Source organism: Protopterus annectens, chromosome 14.part0 (genome assembly GCF_019279795.1).
Source record: "Protopterus annectens isolate FY-2018-M chromosome 14.part0, PAN1.0, whole genome shotgun sequence".
In the NCBI taxonomy this organism is placed as follows: Eukaryota; Metazoa; Chordata; order Ceratodontiformes; family Protopteridae; genus Protopterus; species Protopterus annectens.
Window position 1 is genome coordinate 1,101,536,298 of NC_056748.1, and position 26,826 is coordinate 1,101,563,123.

At 42.2% G+C, this 26,826-nt stretch overlaps 1 protein-coding gene across 1 annotated transcript in view; it reads left to right on the forward strand.

Moving 5' to 3' along the window:
- Positions 1-26,826, forward strand: part of POLR3A (RNA polymerase III subunit A) — a 1,593,947-nt gene that overhangs the window by 1,250,880 nt on the left and 316,241 nt on the right. The window contains exon 20 of the mRNA XM_044055661.1: positions 13,633-13,803. Coding sequence (XP_043911596.1) covers positions 13,633-13,803 — 171 coding nt within the window. The remainder of the gene's footprint in view (positions 1-13,632; positions 13,804-26,826) is intronic.

Genomic DNA, 26,826 nt, shown 5'->3' on the forward strand with positions numbered 1-26,826 from the left:
ACCTTCCTCTCTACTCTAAATCTAGGGCTGGTTTTGCCACGGCTATTTTGCAGGGCATGTTGACAGCTCCTGCTTCTTTATGATTTGCCAGCCTCCCTTACCTCTGCTTTGGGATTCTACCCAAGTGTTAGGACTGCAGCAATGTGGGATGAAGAACATAGTACAGTTTTGTACCTACCATAAATGTAGATGTTCGAAGATCCACATTGCTGCAGTCCAGTTTACCCTCCCTCCTTCCCCTCTGTGTTTAGGGGTGGTTGTGTGGGTGGGGTTGTACTTTTGTAAATTTGTATATATTGTACATATATTTGGTACAGGAGTGTTTGGTGTTTTTTGGTTTTGGCCTTATCTTTTTAGGGTCTTCTGACATTTGGGGCAAGAAAAGACTGAGGATATGACGTCGGTCATGCGCATTTGTACCCTGACGTCCTGACGTCAGACTAATGCGCCTTGACCGACGTCAGCCTTATACTTTGGTATTCGGGCCGACTGGGACAGCGGACTACCCAAGTGTTAGGACTGCAGCAATGTGGATCTTCGAACATCTACATTTATGGTAGGTACAAAACTGTACTTTTTTTAATATTAATTGTTTGTGAGCTTGGTCTATGAGAATTTTTCTTAGTGTGGTGAGATGGTGTAGTTTTTGTTAGTGAGTAATATGTAGTTGTAAGATTTATGATTGTAGGGCAGATGTAGAAGTCTGAGTGGGTTTGAGAGGGTGGGGTAGTGTGATGATAGTTGTTCAGCGGTAGGTCTGTTTGTAAGGAAGTTAGGAAGGTTAGCGATTGTACCTAGTGATAGGGATGTGTGTGTGGGTAACATGATACTACTTTGAATGAGAAGTACAACTAGGATTCCTGGTTGGTTGTGTGTGAGGGTAGAGTTGTGTTGTCTGGGAATGTGTTGGGAGTGGGATCAGTGTGGGATGTAATTGGGTTGGGATGGGGGGGAGGATGAGTGGGTTGGGCTACTTGTTAGGGAATTAGGGATTGGACTACTGGTCAGGTGATTAGGGGCTAGAATAAAAGTAGAAGTATTGGGGGTGGGTGGGAATAGGAGGCAGGGAGGGGAGCAGAGCAAGCCCGAGCGCAGCAGGCTAACACTGACTCAGTGTTTTTTTAGGCTTTGGTAAGTATGTAGTGTTAGCTTAAATTGTTATATGTTAAACTGAAATTTTAACTGTAATTTAAACTTTGTTTGCACTAAGTTATAGACTATGTTATGGGCACAGAGTATAATTTTCTGACTTTCTTAAAAGGATATAGAATTAAAGTTGGGATTAGTTACAGATGAAACAGGAGATGAAATGAAATGGTATTTTATAGATTTGAGTATTTCTCAAAAGAAAATTGACTTTAGTTTGGGGGGGCACTAACTGGAGAGCAATGTACAGTTGTTTATTCCTGGTGATGTACTCATCATTACAGAGGTTTGACTAAAGAACTATACAGCAGAAATGTACTAATACACTCACTAACATTTGTTTACGTTAATGCAGGGTAAGGTATTTTACTGTCTAGACAATTGGATGTTAAGCACCTACATTAGTATTTAGTCTCTTTAGTTGCAGGACAAGTGTCTGTGGGTGCCCAGTGCTCAAGAGAAACATTTGAAATTTCCACTGCTTGATATGGGGGGTAGAGACCTGCTTGACCTGAAGGATGGTTTGGATTAATTAGTATTTAGTCTCTTTAGTTGTAGGACAAGTGTCTGTGGGTGCCCAGTGCTCAAGAGAAAAATTTGAAATTTCTACTGCTTGATATGGGGGGTAGAGACCTGCTTGACCTGAAGGATGGTTTGGATTAATTAGTATTTAGTCTCTCTTCAGTTGTAGGACAAGTGTCTGTGGGTGCCCAGTGCTCAAGAGAAAATTTTGAAATTTCCACTGCTTGATATGGGGGGCAGAGACCTGCTTGACCTGAAGGATGGCTTGGATTAAGTAGGACAATTACACACCAAGTGAGACAAACGGCTGCTGTTGGATTTGAAACAAAAAAAAATGTGGATATCAAATTTTAACTTATCAATGGTGACGCCTAGTAGTTTTGTGTGAGATTCGGGTGTGATAAGTGTACCATTTTTAGAGTGAATATCAAAAGTGTTGGTAAGGGTGGTATTTTGTGAGGGGTGAAAAGGCAGGATTTTGGTCTCTTTGGGGTTAAGAATGAGGCCATTGTCAGTAAGCAAGTTTTCAACTGAGTGGAAATTATCCTGGGTTTTATTGTGTAGTTCTTGCAGCGTAGAGGCACTGTATATTATAGTGGAATTGTCTGCATATTGGATAAGGCTAGTGCTATTTGCCGTTGAGTGGAGATTGTGAAAATTGAGGATAGCATGGAACCCAGAATTGATCCCTGAGGTACCCCAAGAGTGACTGGTAAAAGTGGAGACAAGTTATTGTTCCACTGTACTGCTTGTTGCCTGTCCTTAAGATAGTTGAACCAGGAAGACTGGTTGTCTAATCCTAGGTTTTTGAGGTGGCAGATGTTTGTCATGGCTAACCATATCAAAGGCTTTTGATAGGTTTAAGAAAAGGGCAGAAGTAAGTTTACCATTGCTCCTGTTATGGTTTATGGTGTCTGTGAATTATAACAGAGCTGTAGTGGTACTATGACCTGGACGGAAACCATGTTGAGATGGAGATAAGAGTTCCTGATTTATAAGGTGGGACATAAGTTGATGGTGGATGCATTTTTTAAATATTTTTGCCAGTGGAGATAGTATAGCGATTGGTCGGTAGTTAGATAAGTCATAGGAAGTGCCTCCTTTGTGAATAGGTATGATATAGGCTGTTTTCCAGATCATTGGGTACTGTAGCTTCAGTAAGTGATCTAATGATTAGTATAGAAACTGGTACAGCTATTTCTGCTGCTGCCAGTTTTAGAAATTCATTGGGGAGGGAATCTATTCTTAGTGTTGTGGGTTTCAGCTGGGATAATAATTTTCTTATGTAGGAGGTTGGGGTGAGTTGCAGTTTAAACGTGGGCATGTAGTTAGTGGGGGTGGGGACACCTGTTGTAGTGACAGTGAGATATTATTGGGCTAGAGTTTGTACGGTTTCAGTAAAGAATGTATTGAATGATTCAGCTATGTTGTCTTTTGTTAAACCTGATGTTGGGGGTGGGGTGATTGTTTGTTTTACCAGGGTGTATTAACTTGTTTAAACCTGCTCAGAATTTCTTAGGGTTATTCATGTGTTGGATTTGATGGGTAATGAAGTGGTTTCTCTTGTCTTGGATTACTAGTTTGTTGTTTAGATTCCTAATCTTTTGGTAGGCTTGCTGTGTATTAAGACTTTTATTGGACCTCCAGGTTGTCCAGGCTCTATTTCTTTCAGCTATTTTTGCCTAGTTTCCCTAGTTAACCATGGGGCTGGTTTTGACTTTACTCTGGTAGTTCTTGCAGGGGCATGTCTGTTTAATATTTCTAAAAAGGTGGAGTTGAAGTTTTGAATAGCTTCATCTAAGGGTAGATAATAAAGGTCAGACCAATTATATAGCTTTAGTTCTTGTCTGAAGTGAGTGGGATTAAAGTGTTTTTTGTTTCTAATTGTTTGAAGTATAGGACTTTGGGGGTGATGGGAGTTGTATTTAAGTAAGAAAGTAGTTTGATGGTCACTCAGTGAGTCTGGAAAGGTTCCAACTAAGTAGGAGCATGGTATTTTGTTTAGCAAGATCCAGTCTAATAGGCTTTCTTTTTTTATTGTTTTTCACTGTTCTGGTGGGCTGTTTGATTACATGAAAGAAGGTATGAAGATTGATATGGTTAGTGGGTAGTTGAGCAGAGCATGTGAGCCAGTCTATGTTAAAGTCACCTAATACAATTTGCCTCTTGAGGCATGGATTGAGATGACCATTGAAGGAATGTCTCCACGATCGGGATGTTATTGCCTGGTGGGATATATCCTATTACTAGGTTGAATGCTTTTCTGTTACTTATTTTAAGCTTTGCTAAGAGAATTTCAGCCTTTTCTAAAGGGGGTGTAGTTGCCTCGAGTTCAGTTATAGATAAACTGTTTTTGTACAGCAGGGCAATGCCTCCACCCTTTTTACCTAGTCTGTCTTGCCTAAGTATACTATATTCAGGTGGTAGGATCTTTGTATCTTGCGTAGATGGTTTTAGTCATGTTTCTGTTATACTGACTATATCAGGGGAGTATTGAGAGAGTAGAGTGTGTAGTTCATGTGTTTTGTTATTTATGCTTCTAATATTTAGGTTTAGGAGGAGTAGACTGTTTAACGGCCTGGTGTTGAGTTGTCTTGGGAAGGTGATGTGAATTGGTGAGAGGACTTGTATTGTTAGGTCCTGGGTTTGGGTGGATATCTCCAGCACTCAGGAGTAGGTGTTGGACATTATGGATTAATTTTGCTAGTTTTTTTAGTATGGTACAGTATTTTTGAGTTGCTGTTGATTTGTGATAAGAGGTAGAGAGTCTAATATGGCTATAGCTTACAGCAGTAGTATAGTATAAGCTGGGGTTAATTGTTAGTGAGTAAGGAGGTAGGTTGGCAGATAAATTGGCAGTGGCTTTATGGGGTTGAAGGAAATTATCCTGTTCTGGGTAGTTGTAAGATGTAGTGTGACAGGCACATATTAAGAAAGATAGTAGTGACATTTGCAAGAGGTATGTCTTCATTATTAAGGAGAGGTGGTAATTGGTTGGATTTGTAGTGGTGGTATGTTTGAATAATTGTGGGGGTGGGAGGGATATGGATTGGTTGTTGGGTGTGTGGGGGAGTGGCTAGCTATGTATAAATGTAGTTGTGGAGGTGGGTGGGAATTGGGGGTAGGGTAGGGGAGCGAGCCCGTAGGGCGAATGGAGCGGGATAGAGCAAAAGGGGAGAGAATACAGCAGAAAAAGTATTGGCAACTGCCTTGCAAAAGTAAGGTAAGTAGGTAAAGTGATGAATACTGTAAGGAAAGGAAGTAGCAGTGAAGTAAACTTTTTAAATGTTGGTGATAGTTTTTGTAGGGAGGGAATGATTTATTACCAGTTTTAGAGAAATGGAGAGTAGGATATGAAAAATGTAGTCAGTTTGAAAGTACGTAAGCTGTGAGAGATAAATGTAGTACAGGTGTTTTGTTGGTAGGTGCTGCCACCTAGTGGTATAGGAAGATAGGCAGAAAAGATGAGCTAGTCTCTTTTTGTGGGAATAAGAATTATCCTTGGACTAGGGACTGGAGGGGGGAGAGAGTAGTAAGCAGTCTGCGGTAGGCTGCTGAGATGCACAGATGGAAGGGCAGGTTCACATGTATAGGTAGTATGAGGTAATCACAATACTTTAGTTTAAGGGTACATACATTCACAAAATATTGTATTGGGGAGTCCTTTCAGTAGTTCTTGCTATAAGGCCCAGGTTAACAGGCAAACATCCAGGGAAACATCTGGGGTTTTGCAGGTGGTAATCGTTGTATTTTAGAGGCAGTGAGGGAGCATCTGGAGTGGAGTACGGGAGGCGAGTCAGCAGCCCTACCGTGGGATCGGTACAGGGAAAAAGAGATGTGGTCGCAGCAAACCAGGTTTTGATAATGCCCCCCCTTGCTACCTAAGTAGCTTGCTTTGAAACCATGAAGACAGTGCCTCAGTTTCCACTACTACATGTTCTTGAGTGCAAGCTGATCCTGCCATCATTCTCAGGATAAGCACTCCCATCCTTCTTTGCCACCAGTGTTAAGTGCCTGATTGGTTACTCAGTCTCTGGATGCCTGGGACATATTCAGAGTGCCATCCCATTATGCCACTAGCACAGGCTTATCCTAGTCTTCTGATTACAAAGCAGTTGCCAGAGAGTACTGCATAGTATGTAAAACAGCCGTCAGTGTTGCCTGAAATGATGCAGGGTCCATGAAGATTGCCTGTGGGGTCAGAGCAGATGGACACCTTCACTTGTGCCGTTTTGAGAGGAGGAAAGTGAAAAGAAAAGCAAGAGGTCTCCACCTTTCTTTACTGAAAAGAAGGAATGTTTTATGAAAGACATATTTCACCCAAATATGCCTGAATTCTGACCATGATGATGGTACTTGGTGGTCTTTTTGGTCCCCCACTCCTTGAGAAAATTACCTCTGGTGAGGCAGGGATGGCACAGTGAATTCATTACCTACTTTTAGTTGAGAAACACCTGGCAGTTTCATATAATTTATTTCAGATTGCCTGTGATGAATTGATATTTCCTTTTTCTCATTAAAAATCACTACAAGTGCACCTTCAGTTTGTGCGCAAATAGCGATTTACTATATGTTGGCTTTTATCCACATTTGTATGACTGTCCAGGGCTGTGAGGAGTGCACCAAGTGCCTGCTATATGGGGGGAGGGGGAGTTTCTTTTTAAGTGGTTTCCATAATCTGAAGCTTTGACTTTTCTTGCCATTCATTTGAAGCTTCAAGTAAGGTGAATTGTGTTGGTTGTTCCACTGAAGATCTGTCATGGCCTAAACAAACATTCTTTGCAATGATGAGATTGAAGGAAACCAGATGGGACACTCATTATTTTCTATATTTAAAGGACTGCCTAAAACATATCCTCAGCACACAGATACTCTGGCACTAGTCCCTCGCAAAAAAAGGTAAAACTATCAGTGTTCATGCTTACAAGCCAGGTTTATTTAATAATGTGAAAGCTGTCACAATTTCTCCAAGTACTGGCTGTTGCAAAAAAAAAAAAAAATTGCGCATTTTGAAAAAGTCTTGGATTTTAGAGAGATATGGTATGTATTCACATTTTGTAGGCTTCCATGAAAGGATATTTATCACTTTCCCATATGTTGACATAGGAGTTCCATTCTCTGTCAATTTAAACATTTTTAATCTCATTTTGATAGAAAAGTAAAAGAAAATATAGGAAAATTGATTTATCTGCCAGGACTGGAGTGTGCATGTTGAACTGTGCATATGCTGATGTGAATGCTGCATCCACTGAAGTAGCCTTAAGGCACTATAACTGGCTTAGGAATAAATATCATTGACAAGTGAAGTGTCAACCTGTGGAAGCCCCTATAGCTAATGGCCTTTAACTGGGAACCTGTCATGTGAAATTTTCAACAGTTTGGATAAAATATGCAGACGTAGACCCAATAAACAGGGATTTGTTATGATCCTGCTTTGCAGTTTTCTAAGACCTTCCAGGTAGAAAAAAACTTTAGTAGGAAACAATGGCTCTCTAACATCAAGACCCCTTTTTGATTGGTCTTGTTTTTTGGGTTCCTCCTCTTCAGCTGTCAGTGCATGGCATTTTTATTTCAGAAGTTCTGTGCTTGGGAACAGACTTGGATCAGTAGTAATGCATGCAGAAAGATCACTTGCCAGCTTCACAGATGTGCTAATCTGTCCCCTACCTATTCTTTTTTGCTACTTGCACTGTTTGGATTTAATTTCTTGCTATTGTTCGTCAGAGGTTCTATCTTCATTTCCCTATTTGATTGGAGTTTGTGGTGATTGTTAAAACTAATATGAATCCTGCAGCAAATTGAGGGAAGGTGGTTTCCCACAGAACTGTTGGGACTGTTCTTTGTGCTTGAAGGGTATTCCAGAGCTTCACCACCTAAGGCTCAGTTAGAGGACCGTCTCAGAGTTAGACCTCTGTGAGATAAGTTTGTGCTCCGATTGGACTCCTGAGTCTTGGAGGGGTAGACATCCTTCTAGTTTGCAGAGACTTTATTGCATTTACGTCTACCATTGCAGTAGCAATAGGAAGCCACTGAGGGGCATTCCTCTTCCCCTGCTCTCATCCAGGGAGAGGCTACATCTTGATGCTTGTAGGACATCTAGTATGATCATTGAGAGCAGCACTTTGGATCACTTTGTTATGGTGAGGGATGCTTAAAAGTGATTATCCATCATTTAGGACTTTTCCCCACAAAGCACAACTGGGTGGTAAGTGCCTGTTTAGTAAGAATGACTGGTTTATCTTAAAGATCTATTACACAGACAGGAGATATTGAACATTTGATTTATTCTTTTTGTGGTAAGCTTATAAGGTCTGTGTAACCCCCCCCCCCCCTCCCCAAAAAGGAGGAGACGTGGAACTTCTTCCTAAAGGATGAGCCTTCAAAATCTGTTGCTATCCATCCATTCCATGAAGCCCACCTGGATGTGTTTGATGCAGCTACCTTACAGCCAGATTCTCAGCCCTTTGCCCTGAAGAGTTGCTATTTTATAGTGAGCAGGCTGTACAAAGATTCCGGTGTAAAGCCCTCTAACAGATATAGAGTCCCTGGAATCTGTAACGTTATATAGACATGGCTCCTGGGTGTCAACATAATCATCAACCCCCTTGTTCCCATTATCTACATGGGATCAGGGTGTTGTGTTAACCGTTGCCATCTCTCTCAATTCAATACCACACTCCTGCCTTCTTCGACCCTCATTTTCTCTTGCCGCCTTCTGGTCTGTCCCAAATCTTTTTCACCAGATTTTCTGCTTTTCTGCACATGTGCTCAAAACACCGTAATCTGTTCTCTTTGATCTGTTCCAATATTAGAACTACTTTGGTTTCTGCTCTTATGTCCTCATTTCATCTGTCCTACAGTGTGCATCCTACCACCTGTCTTGGGCACTTCATTTCCATCACCTCTAGCTTCCTCAGCTGCTCTGCATTTACCGCCCAGGTTTCTGTAACATACAATAGTACTTGGTGCATCACTGGTTTGCACATCTTACTTTTCAACTTTGGCATTCTTCTGTCATCCACTACACTTGACACACTGTGGCAGCTGGCTGCAGCCCCTCTGATTGTAGCTTTGACCTCTTTATTCAGACTTCCATTCCCCTCAACCACTCCTCCAGGTACTTGAAGCTGTTAAGCTGGGAAGGGTGGCTGAAGAGAAGGGCTCCTGGGTGTATAATACAGTTAAACAGTAAGGCATATATAATGTATAACTCAACACCTCTGGTATTAACAATTTTGATTTCTGGACCTACATCCTAAAGTATGAAGAGCATGTCCTCAAGAAACAGTCGAGAAGTATGGGAGATCACAGGAGGAGACAAGGAAGGCTGCCTTGCTCCAGCATGTCTAAACCTGTCTTCAGGTGGGAAAACATACTGTAAAATATGGGTGTGATGCTGTACATATGGATCCAGGGCTGCTGGTATGGGGGTCAACATTTAGGAGACACTGACTGGGCAAGGACACAGTCCTTGTCTATAAATTTAAAGGTGCATATGGTTAGTGCCCCACTGGATAGACTGCTATTCTTTGGACCCCAGGACTTGCAGTTTAATGCTGGAGGCCAAGGGGAAGACTTTGGAATCTTTTAAACACCTGATGTTCATCATGTTTGCATTACCCTGTTAAGAATCAGTTTTTCAGCATCACTTTTTAAACCTTGTCAGACGTCTTTAGTTAATAAAAATGTTTGCCTAAAGTGTGGGAATCAAATCTCACTGTCACTCACTGTCACTCACGGGCCCAGAGCATGACATGCCCAACTGTTCCTAATGTGGTTATTTCAACTCCAGAACTATTAATTATAAGGTTTAGTTTTGGAAAAATATTTTGAGAAGGAAAGGAAGCATCAAGGCCACTCATGCACTATGACTGAGCCTGTATTTCCTTGTAGGATGAAGCAGCATCTAAAGGCACTCGGGGTACTGGTCAACAGTCATTCACTTTCCGATAGTCCATGTAGGCTTGTGATTGTCAATGGAGGAGTGATGCATTTTCAATCCACTCTGGCATCAGAACATGCAGCCAAGGCCTCTACTGGCACCCTTTGCGTCCACTATGCTGTTGGTCCTCTTGAAGTCCATGCGGGCTGAAGGACTCTGCAAATTGGATGAGTCTGGGATCACTTTACAAACCCCTGACTTCCAACTCCCAACAATGGAAAGGCAATGTTCCCCAAAGGTATAGAGGAATCCTTAGCTGATTGACCACTAGAAACACATTACATATTTCCTAAATATAGCTGCAATCACTCATCAAAGCAAGGGCCCTGTACCAGAGACAAACAAAAGGGAAGCAACCCAAAGGCAGAAAAGTGGCAGCAAGAGGATAGGGGAGATGAAGGTGGCCACAGGGTCTTCCCGCCTCCAGTGACACTGTGGCTACAACAGTTCCCTCCCCCCCTCAATTTCTAGAACCTTACCATATTTAGCCTCACCCTTGCTTTATGATAGTAACTAAGTTGGTCACATGCTTCCAGCAGTGGTTAGCCATAGCCGTAGCTTGTGGATAGCTGTATACTGTAGTTTTCCAGGGGGTTCCAAGGTTAAATTTCTTACAAGCCCACCAAAGTGTGTGTGGAGGGAATTCCAGGAGTGTCAAAAGGCCAAGTACACCTGGTAAAAGTCCATCATAGAGGAGATGCTAGCATGTGCCTCCAGAGAAAAAAGCACCCCAAATTCGTGAGAAGGAAAGCATTTATTCAGGCTTTTCCTAGCACTAAGAAAGGATTGTAATTTGGGATTCATTCTACAACTTTCAACCCTGAACAAATTCTTGAACTTCCCCATATTCAAAATGCTGACTCTGCAGGCACTAATCTCTGTGCTATGACCCCCCTCACCCATGGACATCTTAGTTTTCAAAGATGCCTACCTACATGTAGCAGGATTCTGAGGTTGCAGACAATACCAGAGTTTTTTTAGAAGGGGGATAGCACTTTTTGTTTAGTTACTTTCCTAAGGGTATTTACCAAATGCCTGTCCCTAGTACTAACACACTACAGAAGCAAGGGCATTCACATTTATCCTAAATTGGTTAAATGTTGCTTCCATACCCCGTCTGTACAGGAGATGCAATGGAATATGCTCTGTAGTGTCTGACTACCCTAGGATTCACACTTTCTGTGGGTTCTGCAGGAATTTTCAGCCATCGGAAAAAGTTGTAACACTGGTAGCCTTATTCCAAACTATTGCAGAGAAGACTCGTTGCATTGCCAGAGAAGTTCTGTGTCATGTGGCATCAGCCATTTCAGTGGTTTATCTAGTCAAACTTATGAGAACGTTGCATTGGTATCTGAGGAACACATGGGATCATGGACATTCTTTAGATGCAATAGTCCAAGTTGTGCCTTGTGTTATAAAGGAAATGCACTGGTGGGTGATTCAGAGGAACAGCAGTAAACCCTTCAGGCAAACCAGTCCCATTCAGACCATTACTATGGATGCCTCATATCAGTTAAGGGTGACACTCCTACTATGGGGCAAAAAGTCCAGGGCATCTGGAATACAGGGAAAAAATCAAGTTTCATATATAACCATAAAGAAATGTTAGTAGTCCATTATGTCCTTCCTTCCTTTAGATAAGTCTGGTTGTCGGGAACCTTGGAAATCAGATTGTTCTACAGTTATTGTGAGTATAGCAACAAGCAAGGGTAACACATTTTTTACTTACTCTGCAGGCTAGCCGTGGAGACTTTGGAACTGGTCCCAGAATTTTGTTACTCACAGCAGCTTAATATGCCTTCAAAGGACTATTCCTTCAGGGATCAGTTAAGCAGGACTTCTGAAGAACCACACAAATGGATGCTGAAGAGAGACCTTTCTGGACCTAGTAGACAGGTGGGGTGGTATATTTAGACAACTTTTTCTGAGTATCAACAGCTAAACAAATTCTGCTCCAGAGCACCTCTTAGGAAGGTTTGGGCAGTGGACATCTTTTTCATAAACTGCACAGGTTGGTATCTATATGCTTTCACTCTTTTGTTGCTCCTCAGGATTGTTCATATGATTAAGAAGAGCAGCCATAAATTATTCTGAATACTCTTTTCAGGCCATGGCAGCATTGGTTTTCCTCACCTGATCACCTTGCAAGGAAGAAACTTTTCCTGTTGCTTCAGCATGTAGACCTTTTGATGTGGTGCAGGGGGTTTTATTATACCTCTCACAGTGAACCTGTCAGTGTGGAGGTTTCAACCTTGCTAGCATTTGGGCATATGTTTCTAGAGATGTGCTAAACATTGTGAGGGAGAATAGGAAGCCAAGTGTGAGAAAATACTGCATAGTGATGTGGAAGACATCCTCATTGCCCTTCAGTGTTATGGTTCACTTATTCGTTGTCTCAGCCTGCTCTCATTAGGACTCCTGTCTCCCATCCTAGGGTACTAAATAATTAGTTTTTTTTTTTTAAGGATTGCTTTTCACCTCAGGCCTCCCAGATGCATTCTAGGTCCAGCTTGGGATGTAAATTTTATGCTGAAAAAGTTTACCAATACTGCCTTTTGAACCTAGCTGCTTCTGCAGAGCTTATTCGTAATTTGGAAGACAGTTTTAGTAACTTTGGCTGGAACATTGCAGAGCTACAAGATTTCATATGCAAAGAGACTTTCTTCTGTTTTCTTTTTTTCCAAGGACAAAATTCACTTCATGCTCCAACCCCTTCTTTATGCCTAATGTAATCACAGAAGTGGCTCTAAACTAAGCTATTCAATTGCCCACAGCACCCCCCCCCCCAAAAAAGGAAGAGAATAAGATCCTGAGAGACTCTCTGGATGGGCATAGGCAGTTAAGGCATTACCTAGCCAGAAGAAAAGATTTTAGGAAACCGGAACTGCTTTTTGTGGCATTTGTTGAAAATATGGAAGGGTTGCTTGTGTCAGAATGATTCATATCCAGCTAGGGTAGGACATTTCATTCACTGCTGCTACAAGTTACATGGAAAGCCTGTTGATGGAAAAATTGTACTCATTCTGTTATGACCTCTGCTGCCCTTGTGGCTTTTCTGCACTGGGTTATTGTGTAAAATATTCTAGAAGTAGCTGCCTGGTTCTCTGTCCACATCTTTTCCGTACATTGCAGACTGGACCTTTATCCTAGGGCTAGAACTGGATTTGTGTCAACCATCTTTCAGGGCATGCTGCCATCTATTTTCTGCAGGGACTTGACAACTTTGGTAGTCTTGCTTAAGATGATGAAAACAGTGAACCACATGGTAAATATAGTACATTTGTTTAGTCAACTTAACCATAATTGTGGATGTTAAGGTGTCATGCCTGTTAATCTCTTGCCCTCCATTCCCCCTAAACTAGGGGATCATGGTGCTGGATTCAGTTCCCATCCCCTCCTTTCTTCCTCTTACTCTGTCTTCCTCACTTATTTTTATTCAGGTGACACAGGAGTGTAAGGTTCTCCAACGGGCACTGCCAGAACCCTGGCCTTTTAGTGTGAGCACTCTGTAACATGGTTGTGCGTTTCCAAGCCTTACAATTTTGGGTGCGGGGGGGGGGGGGTAAAGAAAGAATTATATTGCTGGCGCGTATACACCACTCTTTATACCAGAAACATCGACATGTCTGAGGTAAAGGTGATGTCATCCAGGCTGAGGGAGGGAGGCTACGCTGCTCTGTTTGGCCAGACATCAGATCTCAGCCTGTAACAGAATTCTGTAGATTATGGTTTCAACAGTGACTGCACTAACATCTGCAGTTAAGTTAACTACACAGTTGTACTTTTGGAATTCTGAATTTGTTCATTGAATGCATTGTAAAAATGCTTGAACCTATAATTGTTGTTTGTTTTTCAGTTGCATATATTTTTGGTCTGTTAAGTGCATTCCGTGTGTGGGTGCAGTTTAATTGAAGCTGAGTGAACAAGATTGCTTTTCATGATTTTGCAGAAAGGAACCTTTGATTAACAGCTAAGGTTTTAAATTTGTAGACATTGTCTGATTTGTACATTTTTTTTCCTAGCGACGTCTTGTAAAATCATTGGAAGATCTCTGTTCTCAGTATGATCTTACTGTGCGCAGTTCCACTGGTGACATTATTCAGTTCATCTATGGAGGAGATGGCTTGGACCCAGCAGCTATGGAAGGAAAAGATGAACCTTTGGAATTCAAGAGAGTGCTGGATAACATCAGAGTAATTTTTCTTTTCCTTTTTTAGTTGACTTGGATTGTGTACCACTGTTATTCCATGTGTAAAAATTAGTACATTATAGTACGTGCATGGATTGTAATGTCTTAGAATTTGCCTGGCTTAAACATTTATACATTACTTTAAAAATCCAGTTTGACTGGCAGTGTAATATTTTGTCATATAATTTGGTGCTTAATGTAATATTGAATGATGATGATTGTGAATAAGTAAATGGTGGTCCACTCTATGGTAGCTTCTGCATTGAACTGTTATATAGTTGAATTATTTATTTCCAGTTTGATGACCGGGGAAGTCCACTGGGCCAAGCAGAGCCCATTTCCAGTGGAGGCCTGGGGAGAAAAACTCCAAAAGCAGTTAACAGATTAGAACATAAGTAAAGTATGGAATATACAGTATATAAAAGCATAAATATACAATTTAAAATATGAATACAAAATCAGGGACTATATGTTTAAAAAACACGTTAAAATTTAGATAGTCAAAAGTAATACAGATAATATAATTAAAAGTACGTCATAAAGTGTTTGTACAAGTTTAGTGTTTGTTCTAACAATAATGTTAGTGATCAGAGGTGATAGATGAGATTGAATGGAGGTTTGAAAAAGACGACAGTGTAATTTAGGTGGGAAGGGAGCAATAACAGTCCCAGTTTGAGGTAAGGTAAGAATGGAGGAGAGATTTGAAATTAGAGTGGTTATGAGTACAGCGGAGGGAGTGGGGAGAGAATTCCATAGTTTAGCTAAGGAGTGTGATAGACTTAATTGGCCAGAAGGACAAAGGGGTTTATAGATTTTAAGGAGGTTTTGGTTTTCAGATCCGAGAGTACTACTGGGGAGGTAAGGGTTAAGATAGATGAAAAAGAGGGGCAGATGGAGGGTTGGAATAAGAGTTTGTGAGCACTGGTGAGTTGTATGAATTTCAGGAAATGAGGAAGCTCAAGGCAGTTTAGGGAGTGAGGGGAATGGCAGTGACGGGTGGAGTATTTGGACCCTGTACAAATTTACAGACTTTGTCATAGCGGGGTCGCTTAAGTAGGAGATGGGCAAGTAGTGCAGCACCATACATGAGAGAGGGGAGCAGGTAGGACGACGCTAGAGTACGTCTGGTAGAAGCAGTTAGATAGTGATTTTTGTCTGTGCAGCAGGCCTAGTTTTTGGTGTTTTTTTGATATTTTGGATGTGGATATCTAATTTTAGTTTGGTGTGAGGTACAATATCGATTAGAGTGTTTTTTTTTTTTTTTTATTTTAAAGGAGCTTTTGTCTGTGGTGAAATTTCTTGAAGGAAAGAATATCATGATTTTTTGTAAGCATTGAGAAGCAAGATGTTTAACATCCAAGTTTCGGTATTGAAGAAGGCTGTTTGTTTTTTTTGCAGGAGTTTGGAGGGAGAGTTTGCTGTACACACGATTGTGGAATCATCAGCATACTGGATCAGTGTAGCATTATCTATGGATTTGTGAAAGTTATTAATGAAAATACTGAAAAGTAAGTGGCGGGAATAGAGCCTTGGGGGATGCTGGAGGGATTGTTGAGAAAGGATGAAGTGGAATTTTTCCGTTTAACAGCTTGTTTGTTGGAGAGAGACCTTGCAAAGCAGGCTATGGAAGAAAGAGTGAAATTGAGAGAGGAAAGCTGAGATAAGTATAGAGCAGGTGAGACGGTGTCAGAGGCTTTGGAGAGATCCAAGTAAAGGGTGGGATATGATTTTCCCAGAGTCACAAGCTCAATTAATGGTGTCAAGGAAGGACAGAAGAGCAGTGGTAGTGCTGTGGCCAGACCCGAAAATATGTTGTTAGGGTAAGAAGATGATTGTGTGTTAGGTATGGCAAGAGTTGGTGATGAATGCACTTTTCAAGAATTTCAGAAAGAGGTGAGAGAATAGCTATAGGACGGAAGTTAGTAGTGTCTGTGTTATTGCAGCCTTTGTGGCGAGGGGTGACAAAAGCTTTCTTCCAGAGTTAGGGGACACAGGCTTTTTGGATAGACCTGGGGATAAGAATGTAAATGGGGAGAGCAGTGCTGTCTGCCGCCATCTTAAGGAAGGGGGGAGGCAGATTATCAGGAGCGTAGGAGCAAGGCTTTAGTGTAAGGAGGAGTTTATGCTGCTGGTGGGGATAGGTTTAAGACTTAAATGGTGAGTGTTAGAGGGAAAAGCATTGGATGGAGAACTATGAGAGGGAGAGAAAATGGGAAAGTTTGTGGTTAGTTTGGCTATGCAGTCAAGAAAAAAGGTGTTGAAATTAGATGCAATTTCATGGTCTGGGGAGTTTGGGTTAGGGCATGGATTGTCGTTTCTACACTGGTTTAGAAGGGAGGAAATGCAATTCCAGAGGTTTTTGGGGTTAGAATTATGTTCTTATGGAGTTTGGAGTAATAAATCTTAGTCTTTAGTTCACTTCCTTCACTGAGTTGCAGAGTTTGAATTTGATTAGAGAGTTTAGCTTATTTTTTTGGTATTGCTTCCAACATTTGTCTCTGAGGTGCATTAGTTTTCTGGTTTCTTTAGAAAGCCAGAGAATGGTTTTAGCTCTTATTCTTTTTGTTTGAGGGGCTACACTGTTTTTTTAACTCTAGGAAGGTTTTGTTGAAGGAATTAGTTGCACTGTCCAGAGACAGAGTCTTTAGGGCGGCCCAATTTGTTTTTTTAAAGACTGTCAGAAAATGGTACAAGTCTGCTGTTTAAGATTAGGTTGGGATGAGTTGCTAAGATCCAATCTAGTGTAGTACCAGAGAAGCCGTCTTTACTGAGTCTTTTAGGGTAGTTTATTAGCTGGGAGAAGTTAGAGATCAATTGTGTAGCTCTGAGATTGTGAGCAGATGGTGGCCCAGTTGATGTTTACATCGCCAAGGATGAATGTTTCCTTTTTGATGTTGGAAGAAAGCCATGAGAGAATGTCTTCAAGGATGGGGATGTTATCACCAGCGGCAATGTAGATGACAGCTATACATAAAGATTTGTTTGATTTTTATGAAGGCTATGGATAGTTTAGCAGGAGAGAATTTAGGAATGGGGTTAGTGTATGGAATGACTGTTGGAGAAGGGGAGTAAATTATGGCTACCCCTCCTCCTTCCTTGTTACGTCTGTCATTCCATATGATTTGGTAGTCAGGGCAAGAATTTCAGTAACTTTGATATGAGGTTTGAGCCAGGTTTCTGAGACTGTGTGACAGCCAGGTGTGTAACTTTGGGTATTTTATTACAAATACTTTGAGTGTTGATTGTAGCTAGGTGGATGGTTTAGGGGGAGGATGATTGTGGTGATGCAGAGGAGCAGATGTTGGTGAAGACAGTGGGACCAGGACTGGGATGGATGTCACCAGAAATAGAGAGAGACTAGATGTAAAAGATAAGTGATTAGGTTCAGTGGGGAGGGTAAGTTAGGAGTGTAGTTGAGGAAAGCTCTACTATTGCCAGTGAAATGGGTTAGCATGGAGAGGTACTGGAGGGAGCTTATTTTAATATAACTTTCTCACACCCTGAAAGCTTTATGAATATTCTTTGATTCATTGGTATGAGAATGGATCTTTGTTCTGAGAAATGTTATCTTCCCACTTTGATAGGGATTTTCCTTGTGATAAAGCCAACCCATTACTTCAGGGTGTCAAATTGTAAGCAGCTGGCAAACAGAATTTCACAAATGCGGATTTGATGTCATTGTGAACTTAATTTCACAATCTCTTATTCATGTCATTGTGAATTCCATATGTAAACCATGTTCCTGCCCTTTCAAATGGTGTTCACCACCCTACACGTGATGGTACTGCTTCACTGACACACAATACTTGGTCACCTGAGACCCTTTGAAGCAAGATGTTATAGCTCTCTAGAGCTTAGTCTTGGGAAAAAAAAAGCTCTGATATCAGGAGGCCTTTTTATGCAGCAGGTTAATTATTTCCTTTTTGCAATCCCCCCCATCTCAGCTGTTTTTCTCTTCTGTTCTCTCACACATGGTGTGTGCGCCTTTTGCCTGTACATAAATTGAATTAGCTTCTATGCACCTGCATGTTTTTGCCATTCATAATTGTCCTATCAGTCCTTTTAATAGTGGAGAACTTCCACTGTGTGATGCTTGGAAAGTGCAGGCTGCCATACTGTTTAGGTGTCCATCAGTTTACAACCCAATACCTGCATTGATGCATCCTTTACAGCCCTAGGTTTATAGGTGTATACTAGGCTAATGATCACTAGGGCTCTTAAAAGTCTAGCTGTGCAACCCAAATGTGACCTGCAAATTTGATTTATATTTGGTGATTTACAGACTGTGCCTGTCCATCAGAGAGAGAGGTACCAGATAAAGGGTGAGTTTGCAATTACCCATCCACCTGAGGGAGAAGGGAGAACAGTGACATTAGTGCATGCATTTTAATATAGACACAGGTGGCTGTTGGGAAGGAATTCACAGTAGAATTCCTCAGGCAGTTCCAGGCCAGAGCCAAGATCACAGGAAAGTGTGAAAAATAAGGATGGCAGTCATCAGTCCCATCCTACTGAAAGGAAGGTCATGTTCGTAACTATCCTCTCTCAAAAGATGGAGAGCGTCTAAGAGGTAAACCTTGACATGATGTCAGTACCCACCACAGCACACCTCAACAGCTGGTGCTTTTGTGTGACCTGTCTGCACCAGTGGAGCAATTCATTGAGACTCTGGCATGTGATCAGTGACAATGCTGTATTCTATGGATTCTTCCCCCCAGGCCTTGTAAGACTGTGTCCCAGGTTTATGAGAGACCACTGGGTTTTTGTGCATAATCTGGAATCACAGGACAGGCCCATGCATTTCTGTTTAGAAATATGTTCAGTGTCTGGTGGGAACTGTCCTTTCAGATGCAGGAGGCACCCTCAAGCAAAACTGATTTGATACCAGTACCAAGCCTTGTGCACTTCCTCCCATTTGCTATGCTTCCTTTGCTGGCGCATGTTCCTGTAGAGTGGTGCTCTACTACCAGACTGCCCAGCATTTGCTTGTCCCCTCTTGTCTGCCTGTCTCTCTCACTATCTGAGTCTTGGGGAATAAACTTGGAAGACCAGCAGGGCAGTATTTGTGGGGTAGATGAGTGCACATTATGATCCTTCCCTCCTTACAGATCCCCACCTCTAGCGGGAGCACTAGGCATTCAGCTACTGGAGTTTTAAGCTGCCTTAGCCCACACTGCCGCATTAGTGCATTTGCAGTAAGCAGCTAGGGAGGGAATTGGCATGCAGAGGCACGTTCCCCCTTAGGAGGCAACAGTTGAGTTTATAGGAACCAACAGTAAGGTAGTAGGTAGATCGCACACCAGGACTAGAAATCTGACTCATTCCTTACCACTTGACTCTTGAAGAATCGAGTCCCAGGCATGAATAGTAGCATTTTTGATTTGTTTGGTTATTCCCAGGCAGGAATGAATGAGCTGTAGAGCTGTAACATAGCCTGGGAATACCTGAGCAGAATTCCAGTGGAACTGGGGGAACAGGAAATTTACAAAATAGAAAAAAAAATGCCATTTATGCTGCTGCTGAAATAAGCCACTGGGTGGTGAAAGATCCTTTCTCACAATCCTAGGGCCAACACACTTTGATCTTTCTTAGATCACTGTTGCAGCAGTCTTAACTACTGGGACTTGGTCACAGGTGTCCCTGTTAGTCTAACTGCACTTAAATTTCAGAACCCTTCCCCTCTAGGTGCAGAGGATGGCTTGTCAAGATATTTCCGAAATTGAACCAGCATCCATCTACGTTATCTTAGAACTTTCTGGTTACACTTCAATGCACATTGTTTCTGCAGTATCAAGAAAAGTGAGCACCTTCCTTGGCATGGTATAGTCTGCTTCTGGAGTCAAATTAGTACCCCACTGATGAAAGTTCTCCCCTTCTGTGTTTAGTTGCTGTTGCTCTTTGTAGTATTTAGGGTAGGTGGGACTCGCTCCTGTGTCTTATGTGAAAAGTGGCAGGTGCTTCTGTGGTGGACTGGCTTCTCCATTATGATTACCACAGCGACTGCATCTTTTTTTTCCCTGTAGGCCTGGGCTGCAACATTCTAGAGTGCACTGTCTGTCAGATATTTCCACCAAAAATGTTCTGAAACAGAGCAATCCCTGCAGCACTAGCTTGATCAGAAGCACCTTGGTCTTAACCCCTACTATTGAGGCATGCACTGGATAATCCTCCATCTCCACTATCACTCCTTAAAAAAAAAAAAAAAAGGCATAAAGAGAAGGCTGATATGGTTTTTAAGTAGACACAAGACAAGAATCTGGAGTTTCTGCTTTGTTCATGAGTGCTGGTTCCAAACAGCTACTCTTCCACTGTGCCTGCGGAAGATGTTGCATCCAACTAGACCAAAGTTCAAAAAGGAGGTGTAGGCCTGGGCAACCCTTGCAGAAGAGTACTTTTTTATTCTTGTAGGGGGGAACCAGACTCCCACCATTTAATAAGAATAAAAATGCTAGTCGACCACTGTGGCTTTAAAAACAATCACACCTTTAATAAAACAAAATAATAAATAAATAAAACAGGTGAGCACTTTCACGACCAAACAGTGCTGTATCTTCAGACCTGAAAACCACGGAGCAAGTGCTCTTAATTTAAAATAAAACCATAACAAATCAAATCCTTGGGAGAAGTCCTGTAGCTTCAACACTGGTTTTAAAAAGACACGTTTATTCAAGCCAGGGGCCTTATTCCCCTGTAGCTTCAAAATCCAACTTGACTTACAATACTCCATTGTATTGCATAAATCATCAACCCTAATATTCAGATTCATAACATCAAGTACTAAAAATTTGAACCAGTGTTCTTTTCCATAATTATTAGCATGTTTCGCCAAAGCATTAGTCATTTTCAAATTTCTGATGTCTCCATTATGTTTCAACACTGTGTCCATAAGGGTTCTATTCATCTTTCCTACTTGGAAAGCCTCATAAACCCTACACTATGCATAGTACACAAGATTTTTGATTTTACAGTCTGCGTAAGAATATGCATGCACGGTTTGTCCCGTAGTGGGTGTACAAACTGATTTACTCCAAATATGTCTACAAGCACCACATCCCCTACATGGAAAAGTCCCAGTCTCGCCAGTCAGTCTATTCACAGGTGCAAAAATAACAAAGTTGGCGCTTAAGTGACTTATTCTTAAATATGAACAGTGGTCTGGGATCCAATACATCCTTAAGTCCTTCTGCCATAATTATTTCCCAGTTCTTTCGAATGACGTCACATACAATGCATACATCACAGGAATAAGCAAGCAGACCCTTGGGTTATTCCTAGTATTCTGTATTTCAGGGATGTGGCTGCCAACAGCATCTGAAAAAAATGGTCTAGCTGAGGTGCCTCTAAGTGGGATTGTACTTCTTTTATCTCATCATTAACCTTACTCAAGGAATAGCCTATTCCAGTAAAATCCTCAATAAGATCTTTAAAGACCCATTCTAATTTTGGTCATCGCGGAGTCTCATCACCCTCAGAAGTTGTCCTTTCATGACTTTCTTGGAAACGTGTCTGGGGTGCATACTAGATTTATGAAGTATGCTATTCTTTTTACATGGTTTCTTGTAGAGATAGTCATGTACATCCCCAAACATTTCTATGTACTTTCACATCCAGTAGGTTTGTACTGTCCCTAGTGGCTACAGCTACATTTTAGAAAAGTAGTTGTACAATGTAGGGAACTCCACAGTGTTTCTGCCTCAAATCTTCCTGTCCAGACGATAAAAGTGTCAACAAAATGTCTAGTCCTCAAAAAACATCCTTTCAGGATAAATCTGCCTCTGTCTGATATTCTGCCTTGTCCTTTTCTCCTTGGTCAGGTTCCCTTGTCTGTCACTTTCTCTGTTTCTCCCTGTTTGGCAGCAGAATGCTTCAAACTCTTGGGTTCTTTCAATTATCCGTTAAGGCTACTTCATGAGCTGGAAGTATCTCCCCCTTATCCTGTTTGGGCATTCCTCCACCCCTTAGGTCAAATTACCCATTTGCAGGGTTTACTAGATCAGGGCACTATTCAACCTGTCCCAGAGGTGCTAAGGATGTTTCTGGTCCTCAGAAAGGAGGGGTCTTGAAGGTCTGTTTTATACCTGTCTTTTTTGAATACTATCCTCAAGGTACCCACCTTTGGGGTGCTTTCTGATAAAATTATGTAAAGTAAAACTGGGTTCCCTCATAGTAATATGTATTTGCTAGAAAAATATCTATATTTTGGTAGAACTGCTTTTCTTTCACAGTAATGAAGGTTTGGTAAAACTGCATTCTTTCATAGTAACAGTGTGTTATTTTTTAGAAATAGCATGTAACACAGCATCTGCAAGTACAGAAAAGAAATGTATAGTAGACAAGTATGATTTAGCTTAACAGAATGTGCTTGTGTGGAACAAAAAGTATTATACTTTTGAATGTTTTTGTAACAAATGGCTTTTACAATAGAGGTTTGTAGAAATATCATAAACAGTTGAATGTATTCAAATATTCATGTGAATAAACCTGCTAAAAGGAAATGGCCAACACAGCAGAAGTTAGACTATCCCATCAGTGAAAGAACATTTCAGTCTACTGAGGAACCAGTTTTCTCTGGATGAGATAAGGATGCAGACAGAGGGCTTCAATACAGGAAAAGAAGGTTTCATCAAGGACAAAGTTTGAAACTAGATAAGTGACTATAAAGAACTGTCTGATGGATATTTTGTGAGGAGTCATTTGAGGAAGTGAAGTGCATTTGACAGTAATCTGTGTTATAAAGAAAATGTAAAAATATTGATAATGCTTGGTTGGCTTGTTTCAATAAACCTTTCAGTAAATATGAATATACAGATGTCCTTCAAGGATGCATCTGCAGTCTTTACAAATGGGTTGTCCTGTCGTCAGGCAGCCCTTCGGTCGGCCGGATTCCAAAGTCTGGGTCTGGCTTCGGCTGGTGTCGCACTTCACCCGACGTCATTGCGGCAGTCATTCGGGTATAAAGGCATCAGCCGACGCCATTTTCCCAGTCTTTCTTGCCGCGTGGCGCCCGAAGCAGAAGCTGTTCGCAAGTGCCGGTCGGTCAGATCCAGAGATTACTACTACCGAATACTACTTCGAAGACTTCTATAAAGCTAAGTACCCCATTGGGGACTCTTTCTTGCCTCAGCCGATGTCAGAGAAAGTTAATAACTGTTTATCTTGTGGGAAACAAATACCTCATAAAGATTTCCACTCCTATTGCATACATTGTTTAGGCCCAGACCTCGACGTAGCAGCTTGTCTAGCCTGTGCTTCTTTTAACCGACGGACGCTTAGACGTCGCTCGGACTTTGCTGAGCAGATTTTCGGCTCCGATTTTGCCTACATTATGCCGTTGGATCCTCCGACTACACAAATTACCAAAAAACGCAAAGAAAAGGACCGACACTCGCGGTCCGCGGTTTCGGCCGAAACCGCGGTTAAGCAAACCACGAGTGTCTCGGTTTCAGCCGAAACCGAGCAAGCGGTTCTTTCTTCAGCCGATAACTTGCCTTCTACCGAGGCCTCTTCTAACCTGATAGAAACGGCTTCTGAAATCCAACCTTCTGTTGCGATTTCACAGGATTTATCAGACACCATTCCCCTAGATATTTCTACCCCTGCATGTGGAGCTGCTAGGCCTCCTCCAGCTATGTCTATTAAGGCCTTTGCCAGGGCTAAAGCAGCCAAAGCATCAAAACCTGTGCCTGCCAAGCCCCCCCTCTCACAGGCCCAGCTCCAGCTCCCATATGCTTTCTTTGGCAGAGGATCTCATCTCTTTAATTCGTGGAGCCCAGCCTCATCCAGACAGGGCCTCTCTCCCTCCTCCAGAAAAGAGGCCTAGAGCAGAGCCCCCTGAGCCAGTAGCCACAGATGATTCCTCTGATGACTCAGAACATACAGACCCTCCTGAGGCTTCCTATTCTCCTTACGAAGACTCTGATGCTGAGGAATCCATCCCTTCAGCCTCTCCTCCTGAGGAATTTTCCTTTGGGGAAACCTTGCATGCTATGAGGGAACAATTTCAGTGGCAGGGCCAAGATTTCTCAGACTCTAGAAAAAGGCTTAGGACCTTTCTACATTTGCCACAGCATAGGCCTTTAGCTATACCTCCAGTTCTACCTGTTGTTGATGATGCATTTAATGATGCTTGCACTGCTCCTGATACTTTACCTCCAGCTCCTGCTAAGCCCGATAGGTACTACAGGGTCCCGGACACTCATCACCACTTATATAAGGCTCCTTTTGCAGATCCAGAGACTATCTCCCAGGGCCCTAAAGCTGTAGCAGCTACTTCTTCTAAAAAACCCCATCCCTCTGAAAGGGAATCCAGGTCCTTAGAGAGATGGGGTAAAAAAGTTTACACCTCTGCTACTTTGTCAGCTAGAGCTTTGAACTGCCAATTTCATATTATTCAATATCAAGAGTTTATGCTTGACCAGTTGACTAAAAAGCTGTCCTCTGAAGAATCTTTAGATAAAAAGTATGTTCAAGAAATGTTACATAACATACAGCAGGTTAGTAACCATTCTTTAAAATGTGGCTATGATGCACTGGAGGCTTCCTTTAGATCAGCCATGACTGGCACAGTTATCAGAAGGCATGCATGGTTGAAAGAACAGGCATTACCAGACCATGTCAAATCTAAGCTTTTGGATGCACCTATGGACAAGGTCAGTTTATTTGGTGCCCCCGCACAGCAGGTACTAAAAAAGATGGAAGAGAAAGCAAAATCTGTGCAAACAGTGAAAGATTTCTTACAAGTTCAACCTCCAAGGTTTAGCAGGAACTGGCCCTCCAAGAATTGGTCCTTTCTGGACTCCTCTAAGGCACAAAGAGGCAGGAATAGGCTCTAGAGGCAGAAACCAATCCAGGGGTGCCTACAGGGTCGCCAGTGGCAGGGTAACAACCAACGAGGCACGGATACAGCCACCACCACTACAACAACTCAATCACAGTGACTTGGCGGTGGCACCGCCTACCAGGGAACAACTAGAAGCACCCTTAGGCGGAAAGCTGACATTATTTTCAAGAAACTGGCACTGCATTACAAGAGAAAAATGGATTTTGCAGACTATAGACAAAGGTTACAGGTTCCATTTCCATACACTACCAGGAAAGAAAGGAATGCCAAACCTACCACCTTCTCAAAGGGCAGAAGCTCTAAAACAAATATCTCAATTATTAAGAATGAGAGCTGTGGAAAAGGTACCATTTATGGAGCAAGGGAAGGGATTTTACTCCAGGCTCTTCCTGGTACCAAGAAAAAAAAAGAAATGGAGGCCTATTCTAGACCTGTCCGCTTTAAACACATTCCTCATTGTTCCAAAATTCAAAATGCTGACCCTACAGCAGCTTCTTCCCATGCTGGGCAAGGAGTCTTGGCTGGTAACTCTAGATCTCAAGGAGGCATACCTGCACGTCCCCATAAGACCAATTTGCAGAAGATACCTCAGATTTCTTGCAGGATCAGAGCATTATCAATTCTCAGCATTGCCCTTTGGCTTATCTACTGCGCCCAGAGTATTCACGAAATGCCTGGCATCAGTAATCGCTCATTGCAGACTTCAGGGAATTCAAATCTATCCCTACCTGGACGACTGCCTGATACAAGCGGACAACAAAAACAAACTAACAGAAGACTTACAAAGAGTCATCTACCTGCTGCAAGCCCTGGGATATACAGTCAATACAAAAAAGTCAAGGCTGATTCCATCCCAAAGAATAACCTTTCTGGGTGCAGAACTGGACACATCAAAACAAATGGCATTTCTAACTGCAGAAAAGAAAGAGCAACTTCCCCTCTACTTCTTGGCATTAACAAAGCAGATCCATCTAACTGCAAGAAAAGTGCTACAAGCTCTAGGCTTCATGGCATCCTGCATAATACTGGTTCCTCATGCCAGGCTGCATATGAGAAAGCTGCAGTGGTACCTAAAGAATTTGTGGTCTCAGCACAAGCACAGCCTAAAAACCAAAATTCCAATGATCCCATGCCTGAGGCAAGAGTTCTTATGGTGGGCTCAGGCCTGTCAATCAAACACAGGACTACCCTTCTGCAAAAGTCAACCAAGACAAACCATCACGACAGATGCCTCAGACTTCGGTTGGGGGGCACACATGATGGGCAAGTGCATTCAAGGCCTATGGACTCAAGACCAGCTGCATCTGCACATAAATCTAAAAGAAATGATGGCAGTAAAATTGGCAATCCAGGCATTCAGACCTTTTCTCCAAGAAGGCCAGTTGATAAGGACAGACAACACCACAGTTATGTGGTACATCAACAAACTGGGAGGCACACACTCATACCCTCTATGCCGGCTGGCACTGGACCTATGGGATGTGGCTCTGAGCTACAACATTCAGTTACAGGCAATTTATGTACCAGGGAAGGAAAACATTCTAGCAGACATATTAAGCAGAACTACAACAGATGCCCACGAATGGATGCTGCATCCGGACATCTTCAAAACCATCACAAGAGAATGGGGATTACCACAAATAGACTTGTTTGCATCCCCATTCAATCACCAGTTGAAATTCTGCACGAGGACTTACCACCCACTTGCTTGGAAGGTGGACTCCCTATCCTTCAGTTGGAAAAACCTGACAGCATACGCATTCCCACCACTTCCTTTGATGCACAAGGTGCTTCTCAAGATCAAAGAGGAACGTCCGAGGATCATTCTGATAGCCCCAGACTGGCCAAGACAACATTGGTATCCACTGCTGAGGAGCATGTCCCGGGAACAAATATGGACACTGCCCCTGATCCCATTACTGCTGACACAGAACAACTACAACATCCTGCATCCAAACCTAAAAACTCTGCAGCTAACTGCCTGGAACATTACATAACAGCAATTAACCCAAATTTATCCCAAAGGGTTAAAGACATAGTCCTGGAGGCTCGTAGACCTTCAACAAGAAAGAATTATGCAGCAAAATGGGAAAGATATCTCATCTGGAGTACTGCAAAGGGGCAAGATGTGACACTGGTGAACATAGCCAACATCCTGGAGTACTTGGCGGAGCTCTTCCATACAGG